General features: G+C 38.6%; 1 protein-coding gene and 1 pseudogene across 1 annotated transcript; both read right to left on the bottom strand.

Moving 5' to 3' along the window:
• Positions 1–315: 315 nt before the first annotated feature.
• Positions 316–4287, bottom strand: LOC120260496 (annotated as a pseudogene).
• A 1430-nt stretch (positions 4288–5717) lies between these two features.
• LOC120261483 (uncharacterized protein At3g49140-like) lies at positions 5718–11389 on the bottom strand. Its single transcript, XM_039269396.1, has 11 exons — positions 11376–11389; positions 10958–11195; positions 10364–10466; positions 10204–10271; positions 9946–10116; positions 9729–9851; positions 9437–9596; positions 9260–9354; positions 7707–7859; positions 6679–6776; positions 5718–5865 (listed from the first exon to the last, which is right to left on the bottom strand). Exons 1-11 carry the CDS (start codon positions 11387–11389, stop codon positions 5718–5720), a joined length of 1371 nt encoding a protein of 456 aa, XP_039125330.1.
• Between the last annotated feature and the right edge of the window lie 484 nt (positions 11390–11873).

The following is an 11873-nucleotide window of genomic DNA, read 5'->3' as shown; positions in this document are numbered from 1 at the left end:
CCATCCATCCATAATCACTAAAAAATAAAAATAACAGAGGTTGAAGGTTATAAATCAAATAACGGATCGTTTGATCTAGTAAAACTTGGGTCACCAAGGTGGTGCAAAACACTTAAATTGTTAATTGAGTGTAAAATTTTTAATAGCAGTCGGCCTTTGTTTATTAATTAGTAGCCCATACCTTCTTTATATATATACATATATATTATACAATATATATTTATTCAAATACTTAAAAATATATATATATATTTTAAATTATTCCAGATGTGAATTTTGATACGTTTGGTAGGAACAAATCGTAGGCTATTTTACAAAAAAAGAAAAGGGCTGTTCATTATAACAATATTTCTTTCTCCGCATGCAAGTGGATTATCCAAGCTGTAGGATGCGCTCACAAATGAATATACCCTGCATACATCTCTGACATGTTCTACAACGTTGAGAAGATTCAGCTGCAGTGCAGTGCAGTGCAAGTGGATTATCCAAGCTGTAGGATGCGCTCACAAAGGTTTATACGCTGCATACATCTCTGAAACATGTTCTACAACGTTGAGAAGATTCAGCTGCAGCTTTGTTCTACAACTGTATGCTGCGTCATTTTCCAGTCATCAATATCAACATGCAAACACAGTAAGGATGGGGTAAAGCATAACCAAGAGTTAAAACAAGAGCTGTAAATAAAAAAGAATGCTTTCTACATCATTCTAAGACACCAAATGCAACAATGACAATGCCATTCATATACCATGAAGAATACATGAATTGCACGGTTCGCACCAGCAATTTGCCATTGATGCTAACTCTTGAACAACTAATTTCATGTCTGCAAAATCCAATTAGATGTAGCAGATCTAGCAGTCACACGCTTTATGGCTTCTGCGTATGTCTTATGCTGATATGTCAATGTTGATTCTAACAAATCTGATAGGGATGCCTTTGGGCTCCAACCTACATTAAAAATAGATTGTTATTTGGCGGAGAATATTTTGACCTGAGAGCAGATATGGATATTTCAATGCTAGTGTACCAAGTTGATTGCTTATAATAGTCATGTCCGGGATCCTTCTGTCACTGTCATCATAGCCTTCACCATAGAACTCCCTGGAGCTCACATCAATTGTAGGGACATCCAGCACTGGCTCTCCCGCAACCTTTGAATAAACCTGCAAAATGTAAATGGATGAAAATAAAAACAGAGGCATGAAAAAGCATTCACGATTACAGACAAATTGCCTCTTACAACTAGTTACCTCTATCATCATTTCTGCAAGTTGTTTCACAGTAACTTCATTGTTGGGATTTCCCACATTGAAGATCTGGCCATTGGCTCGAGCAGGATTTTCCTGGGAGGATCACTAAATCTTCTTCATAATAAAGAAAGGGATTGGGGAAACAAGAGTTAGTGGGCAGAAGAAGACACACAATCATCAAGAGAACTGCTTCAATGGCATCCTTGATATACAAAAAGGTCCTTTGGGACTGGCCACCATTAACAAGCTTTTAGGGCTCACCACGAAGAAGATTCTGCATCAATTGATATTAAATGGCGCAAAGGAGTACATTGCAAGGCACATTCCAAAGACCATGGTAACAAAACAACTACTACATTACTGGAAGCATGCAAGAACCCTGGGGACACCTTCACCAGGTCCATCAATTCCTGGAATAAAATCCATCCTTGGTCCAATCCAATTAAAAGGTCTTACAATGGTGAACTCAAGACCATTCTCCGCACCTTCAGCTGATGAATACAGCAAAGGAACCAATGTCAGATGGACTGAGATGGTTAATAATGATAAAACAAATACAAAGAAGAGTCAGTCTTTCAATTAGCTGTTTTGCACACGCATAGGACCATCTCTGTTTCTCAATAGGACCAAAAATGCAAGGTGAGGCATCTTCTTTAAGGACATAGAAATCTGGCTCCTGCATTGATAGTAGCACATGCATTGGTTAGAAAGTTAACAAACAATAATTGTAGAGGCAACTAAGGTACTCATTAGCAGACATGAAAATGCAATACACGATAAGCTCAAATAATGTAAGAGACTTGAATTAGACAACTGGACAAAATAAACAAATGCTTAGTGAGGTAGAGGAAAGTATGGAGCCTACGGCCACAATGAAGAAGTACTATGTACAGAGCATTAGTTCACATATCAGAAGCGAAAACACATAGCTTGACAATCCAGGTGATGTGTGACGCATGGATGAGTGAGCTGCTACGCTGGGTCATCAGAAGCATTGAGCAAGCAGCTGCTAAGCTGTGGGAGAACTAATGGCATAATTAAATCAGAGCAGGAGCCGGCCCAGAAGTCTGGAAAAAGACTGGAACAGCAAGGCAATGGACAACACGAGGATCATGCATACAGATAGTGAGTAGCAATGTCTTGATGAAGAAGGCCAAAATAGCATAACAAGGCAATTGTTGGTGACGCTCAGAAAAGCATCCAGCATGATACTCAAGGAGCAATGTGTAAATTAAATTAATAAGCACAACTTCATTTTTCAGGAAAGAGAAAGAGTGTATGCTGTGCATGTTATCTTTAAAAAGTATTTCACATAAATCTCATACATGAAGGCATGGAGAAACCATCATAATATAAATTTAACACTTGGAATTAAGTGAGAGGTAACTTATTTTCTCTAAAAATTCATTATATAAGTGGTGCATCCAACAGAATTGCCTTGCTGATACAAATCTCTAGTCATCTTTGTCTCTCCCTATAGCAGTTGTTGTTCAAGTCAAACAAAGCATACAACAGACAACTGTTATGATGTCAATTTGTGCCATGCTAGTTGAAAAGTTAATGAATGATGAGGTTGTTGCCTCATGATTGATTGAGTTTATACTCATATAGCACATTGAAACAGTCAAGTAATGAATGAAATAAAGGTTCAAAAAGCACCTGCATGCATAGCAAGGAATAGAGAGTTAAAAAGATTTAAACATGGGATGTTTCAAAAACGTATGTTTTCAGCTCGTGAGATTTACTTCCTCTCAAGCACTCTGTCGTCTATATTGTACTAGGTACAGGAAGGTACAGCATAAGGAAGCACCATTACCTGTCTAAGGGGGTGATCTCTAGGAAGGAAGCTTCCGATGGTCTTGCCATACACCTCGCAAGTGGAGAAGTGGATAAGACGCTTGCCATTCTCGGAGCAATACTTGACCTGCATCGTTCCCATGGAATTCAAGCGGAGAATGATGGTGCATCAGTGTATACAAATAAAGGTGCCTCGTTTTCAGATATGAGGCTTACCACATGAATGGCGTCAATGAAATTGCTATAGATGGTCTCCAGAGGACGGGTGTTGTAGTCTGCAGGGGTGCAGATTGCCGCCAGGTTGATCGTCTGCAAAACCAGCACAAGAAAGAAGGAATAAGCCGTTCCTTGTGAAGGAGAGAATGGAGAAGATGATGATTGTGAATCTGAAGAAGAAGAAGAAGAAGAAGAAGGACCAGATGGGACATCTTGATCAGTCCTTCGAGCCTGGAATCATGCTTGATGTTGAGGCGGTGGAAGTGGATCCGGCCGGCCCAATGGTGGTCGCTCTGCTGCTCACCCTCGGGACCGAGCAGGTGCTTGATCTTGTCGTTGTAGACATCCACAGCCAGCACAGTGTGAGGCGTCTCGGCCATCAACTTCTCGCAGAGATGAGACCCGATGAAGCCCCCGGCTCCTATCATACATATTGTCATCGCCTTTATCTGTTTCCCGTCCAGATCCAATCTCACCGCAGCCATCTCTTTCTCTAACTCTCAATTGATGTTGCTCAGATCTCTTTCTCTTTTGAAGACAACACACCGACGAATACCAACAGTGAGCCAAGTGGACTCCGCGAGTATAACCACCCAGGAAGCGGAAATGTGTCCAAATAAAGCTTCCCTCGAGTTACTTCTTCAGTAGATTACGGCGTCCATTTGGAAGTGAAGGCCTGACAAATGTTCATTTGTTAAGATTACCCACTTTATCGTATCTGCTGAGCCACAGGATTCGCCATCCATTTTCAAAATTATTCAGAAGGATACCCACTTTCCGGTGCATAAAATAAGGAATTTCGCCGCTCCTGTAGCTGATTCTAATACCTGTTCCCGGATGGGATTAGCTCGAAACTCCGTAACTTGTTCATCTGATTTTATATTAAAATTTCGAAATACGAAGGAGACAATCAATTTTCCCAGACAGACTCAACCTCAACTGCTTTTCTTTATCCCAGCAGTGACAAGTTCCCCATCATTATCTTTGAATTTGTTTCTTTCCGCTGCTTCCATCTATTTCTACCTTGCTTTTCAACTAATAAAATTCTCCAATCTAATTGGAGAAAGAGAGAGAGAGACTAGGCTATTATATATAGAGCTATCAATTCTGGACTTCGCTACAATACCAAGGGCGTTAATTTTCTGTCCCAGCCTTAATAAAAAATGGAGCTATCTGGATCGATTTTTATAGGCACTGTCTACAGAGACTGTTGGCCTAAATGACCTAAAGCCTCAAAGCTGTGAGCAAACGGGTTTAGGGGCGTCATGGGTCAGTGGTCAGCCTCATGCCCTCTTCTAATTTATATATAATATATTTTTATATAATTTATATATATATATATATATATATATATATATATATATATATATATGACATATCATACGATTTAAATTTTCACTGATCAGAATTTGGGGATGCTTTTATTTCGTGATTTCGTTAATTTTCGCTAAATTTTCGTTGATCAGAATTACTTTAACATTATAATCGTAATAGATGCTTTAATCTCTGCGATTTTATCTCGCTATTTTGTTTTTTTAAAATTTTGTTGATCAGAATTTTCGTAATAGATGCTTTTATTTGTAGATTTTATAATTATCGCTGATTTTATAGGCTCAATATTATAAATCGAATGCTTTTTATTTTGTTAATTATCGTATATTTTAATATTTTAATTTAGATTTTTTTACGAATTTATAAATGAATGTTTTTAACGTTTCATATATTATAATATTTATAAAAAATAAAAATAAATTAATTATTTTTGATTTTTGCAGGCCGGCCTACTCAACCCATAACACAAAAACGGGCTGGCTGATCGAGTTTTTGCCGGCCCGCCCCATCCGATCAAATATGGGCGTTTTGAGGGCCACGGGCCGGCCCGTCCCACACTCGCTTTTGACTCGCTCTAATTATATAACTAGGTTTGCTGTTTGAAAAAACAAAAAATTTGTGATAAATGACTCACCCTCAGGGCGGGAGGTCACCGTGCTCTCCTTTCCTCCATATTTAAGACAATATCGAATACATTCTGACAAGCTACAGTAGATGATGTTGTAGGATCAATAACTAGCATCTTCATAATGATAACAGACGGGATAGCCGTTCTAAGTCCTCGGCAGTCGGCACAACAGATTCGTGGTATACACAGACCGTGGCTGTGAGTGCTGAACGGCGGACAAACAAAGCAACTCAGTCCGCTTCCCCTAGATAAAATAACCGTCAGTACCAAAGGAGGAGGTCGGACGATGACTAATTAAAGGCATTAATCAGATGTTGCTGGGAGGTCAGCCCAAATGCCCTAAGAATCATATTTAATAGCAGCACAAGAAACAAAGATTCAAGTGAGCGAAGATAAATAACAATATCCGGGCTGAGGTATATTATGATTGACAGGGAATATCTAGGGTGTGCCAAGACCATGTGACAATCTGTCATGAATTGTAATTCCAACTAGACCACAAAAGACTGCATTAGCCATGCAACCCAAACCAGGTCACAATTCCTTTTGCTGGGCTTGTTGCTGCATCTGCTTCTTGTTCTGTAATCTTGGAAATAGGAGGTCATGGATCTGTCTCTCTGCACTGTATTCAGAAGTGGCCTAGAAAATGGCATTAGGCATAGAGTCAAAAGAAATGTTTAAGCAGCCACAGACAATCCATGAGGGATTGGGCAATGATGTTTCAAAGAAACAACATCCCATAACATAGATATCAAATACTGAAAATACCATACAAGCATAGAAGTAAGAAGCCTATATCTGACCATCTTATATTCCCACAGTATTCATAGGAGGCAAAAGCAGATATGAATGTGACTTTCAGCAAAACAGTGAAGCAGCAAGGTTAGCAAGAGCAAAAGTTTCTGTTGATTGTCAAACCCCAAACCAAAGGCAATTGTAATGATGAATCACTCAGTCAAGTCAAAGCTCACTCAGTTAAGTCAAAGCAGACCCGAACCATTTATGGTAGCTAAACACATTGCTGGTCCAAATATGGGACAGAGGTTTCAACTCATATGCGGGTAGCACATTAATTGCCACAGGAAAAAAAAAAATCCTCTCAATGAGTGTTCACCTTACAAGAAGAGGGAATGCAAAAATAAATTAACATTACTCAGGGAAGTGAACTAAGAAATATTTGGAGGTGGCAAGAGTGGCACACATCCTATGTTGCAATACAAGCATATATACATGAAGCAATGGTCTTATTCTAAATGAATTGCCTAATGTAATATAGATATAGAAGGCAAAATATTAAAATGTCTAAAAACACCAAAATCAAGCTAAAAATATTCTCTGGCCTTGTGGATGCGTCAGCTAGATAACAATTATCACAGAGCTATAAGATCAACGACAAAGCAAGGTTTCACACGGAGGGAAAGGATCTACAAGAAACTCTTGCAAATGACTTACCCTGTGCGCTGAAAGAAAAACCTTAAGGTTTGGACTTGTGTTCCTGCACAAACTCTTAAGTCAAAACCAAGACTGTCCACCCCAGAAAGGGAAATTTCCTGCAATAAGGCATTCAAACTTTTAGTGACCACAAAGGACTGATATTTCATGCAGAACAAAAACTGGATCACAAATAGGTGCTGATGGAATGCAGAAGCAAAAAACCAAAGTACTTGAGAACCATCTTTTGAAAGTCTTTTCAAATCTAATAGCTGTATCAAATGTAGATAAGAACAAATTGAACAAAACAAGTGTTTTCTGGGCATGATAAATTTCTGTATGTTTAAAGCATCAAAACTAGAATTATGCTTCACATCAAGAACACTAGCATCATAATAATAGTATATTTCCCAAAATCACTTCCTGCAGGTTGATGCTTAATGCTTTTTTTGATGCGTTTGCATACAAAGAAATATCAATTAATAAAGCTGCTTAGCAGTGCATCCTTCATGATCTCACTCTTTCAAATGTAACAGATATCAATCAATAAAACTAATCAGGAGTATCCTTATTGACCTTTTTTTTCTCATTAGGGTCCTTGGAATAACCACAATTCACAAGTCAAGGGTCATAAAGCAGATCTGTATTTGTCTGGGAGAAATCATTTAATTCAGGCAGTTCTTAAAGGAAGCAGAATGGTCTAATTGGCAAACATGTATTGAGCAGTGAATATGATTGAATATACTCGTTTCATAATTCCAAGGGCATTACCTCCAATCTATACCTTACCCCTCCAACAGAGTAACCCACATACCAAAAATAAAGTAATAATAATAATAAATCAATCAATCAATAAATAAATTAATAATAAAAACAAAAACAAAAAAAGGAGGCGGAGATAAGAAAAAAAAAAGTAGTACTTTCAAGGGTGTAATTCTGAAAAGACAGTTGTTAATAAATTAAAATGTTCTTAGTGAAATTATAAACCCAATCTTGATTATGTGACTCACAGTATATGACTATATTCCTTAAAAATGCCCTGGCATTACCTCTACTTTAATACCCTTATGCGTCCAACAGATGGCCTTGAAGGCTTCCGTAATCTTCTCTCCACCAGCTTTTAAACGTGATATAATATTTGCAGCTGAATGTGCAATGACATCTGGCTGTGCATCCTGAAAATCTTGAATCTTCACTGTAGACTGAAGGAATATAATGTTTATGTGAATATCAGAATTCTTTTGTATGGTGTAAGTCCATTACTTAACAAAGAATGGCAAAAGTTACAAATGCATTGTATATCCTCATTTGCACAATCATTATTTCTAGCACATGTCAAAGGGATGGGTAGCCCAATAGGTTGAAACATGATCTGGGAAGGATTAGTACAGAATCTCTCGACCCACCAATGAATGGGCAGTTTCTTTGTCACAAGTCCATTACATTCAGCTTCCAGAGCGCAATCTTGAAATTTGCAAAAAAAAATCAGCACCAATTAAATTGAAGCTAAAACAAACTTTATATACAGTCCCACTTTAATTATGTTTATGTTAAGGAAACAAAATGAAAGTGCAAACATTAAGATTCTCACCCAAAATCTATTCTGCATATGTTACATGGTTCACCTAATCTCCGGATCTCACCAATCCAAGGAATTTACAGCCATGAAAAATTTGACTTATGAGACTTTTTTTATCTCAAAGTTGAAGATCACCCAAAAATAAGGACATAGTCACCAGCAATAGGCACACAGTTTAGTAGCAAAGGGAAGAGTCAAAGATCATAGTTCTAAGCCAAGATGTCTGTATATAAACCAACCACTTACTGCTCTAACTCAAAAATTCTATAAGTCAATGCAAACTCCCTGGCTAAGCAAATCATGGATCATGCGAAAGAATGGGGCTTGCCAGTTGCCACCTTATTTCCTAAGTCAGTCAGCAGGGATGAAGATCTACCTTGATAAAACACAAATGGTAAGTACGCTGGAGAAAAGCAGGCCTCCAAAATTCCTATAGATTTGGAAAGAGACAATTTGATTGAAAAATCACCAAGATTTAGAACTGGCCACCAACAATTGTAAATAACCATATCAGGTTGCGTTCACAATTTTTTTTGGGAAAACAATGCTTCATAAAACACATAAAACAATGACTCCCGGCAGATACTACATAATGCCAAAAAAAAAATATTGCATAAACATGCTCTGAGATTTTGCACACATTCAAGCAATACTCCACATTGCGTCAATCAGATCCATTTGTACTCTTCAAGATTATAAACTGAAAATTTCAATTTCTTGCCTTCTTTTAACACTTTGGCAGGTACTTTTCTCCTTTTATTTCCTTTATCCTGGAATAATGTGTTAACACACATGCACAAGTTTTCTTCCTATACTTAATATTTTCATCAATTAGTAAGCACACTCTTTATTGTCCCTCATGAAGATGACAGAAATTCCTCAGCCGAAAAGTGTAAGTCTTGATACATACTCTGAAGGTCACTCACAAATGCTAAATGAAGGCCTACTTTAAAATACTCCAACAGAATCTCAATCAACCAAATTAGAAAAAGAACAGGAAATTCAGCAGATTGAACAACATGCCTGGTTTCCATATGCAGAAACTAGCTGAATATTAACCATTTCCAGCTTGTAAAATGTAGTTCCACTTTGCAGCCCTTGGTCTTTCTCCAGTTCTGCTGTGCATGGTTTAAAAGGAATTATACAAAAATTGGTGCATAAACCTGAAAATGAAAGTGGAGGTACCATAATTGCACGTACTTGTCCTGCTCTGATGCTTCTCAGAACCATTAATTGCACTACCTGGCGGGTGTTTTCTAAAAAATTTTTGTTCTTCAACAAAAGCAGGTCTCAAAAGACCTCGCATAACAATACTAGCAGAAGGTTGATCCATCCAATCCAATTGGACACCTGAGACAACCTGAGCAAACAAAGCCAGTTAAACCTTAAAACCATATGGCATGTCAGCCGTAAAATTACATGTTTTACTACAGACAAGAACACATGACCGTGGTATCAGCCTATGCATGAGATGTCATGATCCTAACAATACCTCTGCTATTTTATTAGCAAAATGCATTGGATGAGAAGCACGCATAGTGCCCAAGTTCGCCCAATCACCTAATGCTTCAGAAGGGATCATGCCATCTTCATCTTCTAGGATGGAAACAAAATCCTGACAAATTAAAGGAAGGAAGAAAAATAATATTTGAAACTAATTCAGAAGTCAGACATAACAAAACTGACAACCTGGAATATTGTATTATTACCTCTTCATCATCATCATCATTGTCATCATCATCATCATCATCGTCGTCATCATCATCATCATCATCATCATCATCACTTGTAATTTCTTCTATTACCAAATCTGTATCAGATGGCCCATAAGCTTCCATCTCCGGGAGCATATCTAAATCATCCAAGCCAATTATTACTTGCTGCATCAAACACAATAAATTGTGAACTAAAAAAAAAATTTAGAGAAATAGAACACATATATGACGGGGAGTTTGAATTTTTCATACCACCAATTTTTCATCAGCAGTAAGAGTTTGTAGAAGGTCTTCATCCAAGTTAACCTCAAAGTAAATATCTGATAAAATGCAACACAGACACTTGAAAAAGGAAGAATCCAAGGAAATTCTTTAGAAAATGGTGGAAACGACTGATTAACATTTAGCTTACCTCCATGTTCATCAGTTAAATATGACAGGTCAGACAAGAAAATGTTCTCATGGATTGCATTATCGATCATTCCAGAGAACAGAAGTGTTGCTTTGCTGTTCACCTGTGTGGCACAGATTTAAGCTTCAGGCATAGCATTTACACAATCAAAGACAAGAGTTCAGATGATTAATCAAGCATTATATATAAAAAAAGATAATAGAGGAACTAGATGCCAGATATGAAGGGAAGCAAAAAAATATTTGAAAGCTTCCACAGCCTTCTCTCTCAGACAAATCAACAGGCCGGGGGTTTTCTTCCCAACAATTTGCTGTTTTGCATTCTCTACAAGATGTCTGGTTGGATAAAAAATTTCAAAGTTTTTAGTTAGTTTTGATTAAAAGAAACAATTGGATATATAGCTTTTGGTGTTTGCGTTTGTGTCAGTGTCACTGCGTGTGCGCATGATCAGTTGTTCACCGAGGTATCGTAGTTAAAAATCTACCAAGATAAATAGGTCAGCAGAGTTCAATGTTTGCCTCAATTTTGGACAGTGGACTCCAACAGAACATTAATAGAAGAAACGGCAAGCAGGCAATGCGCAGGGGTAAATACCTCGATTATCGTGCGTGCAGTTTCCGCATCAGTGAGCCGTCCATCCCGGGCGCCTTCAAGTGTGGGCGAGTCTTCCTCAATTTCCTCGTATGGGTGGTAGCGTGGTTTCCGGTCTCTATCGAGGGGCTCCGGCAAAGAACCGGCGTTGTCTGATAAAGCTCCAAGTCTAGTTGAGAGGACGTTGCTTCGGGGCGGGGGCGTCCCAAGGCAGCCAGTTAAATTGCTGAAGAGGCTGTTCCTAGTGGAGAGAAAAAGAATAAATGCTGGAAAGAGGTAACCATCCCTTACTTAAAAGAAGCAGATGTAAGTAACAGACGGCTAAAATGGGTAGATATACCACAGGCCATTGAGCTCCGAAGCTCCCTCCGCCGAGAGAACGATGGATTATGTTCGAAGATGATCTACGGCAACCCCAGACCGTATGAGAGCCATCAGAACCAGAGAAATTCCGGGAGAGGCGATAGCCTATGGCAACCAACACTTGTAATCAGCGACAAGCAAGCGAGAAAGACAAATACGATGAACACAAAAAGAAAAATAAACAAAAAGGGGCGGAAGATGATGACGGACAACTGGGTGGAATCCGAGAGCGAAAAGCGGAGTCCATCGTCAACATGTCCTTCCCAGTTCCCTCCACAGATGTTATCTCGTCCTTCTCCCCTGATCGCAATTTTTGTGTCATTGTGTGTCTGAGAAAGAGCGGGGGGTCCTTCTTCCGCCCATCCCAAATTTCAGACCGCCAGCCAATCAGATTAATCACTCACGGTAAATTTGTGTTGCTTGAACCACGCAAGGTAACATATCTGGCTGAGGTGCGGATTTGGGTCTGGTCTGATCCTTTCAGTGCACTCGATCCAGGGAGTAAATTAAAAACATACATGGCAAAAATATAGGGAAAATGGCGAAACTAACCTGT

This window comes from Dioscorea cayenensis, chromosome 5 (assembly GCF_009730915.1).
Source record: "Dioscorea cayenensis subsp. rotundata cultivar TDr96_F1 chromosome 5, TDr96_F1_v2_PseudoChromosome.rev07_lg8_w22 25.fasta, whole genome shotgun sequence".
NCBI lineage: Eukaryota > Viridiplantae > Streptophyta > Magnoliopsida > Dioscoreales > Dioscoreaceae > Dioscorea > Dioscorea cayenensis.
Note: the sequence above shows the minus strand (reverse complement) of the source record. Positions and strands in the feature narration are given on the sequence as shown.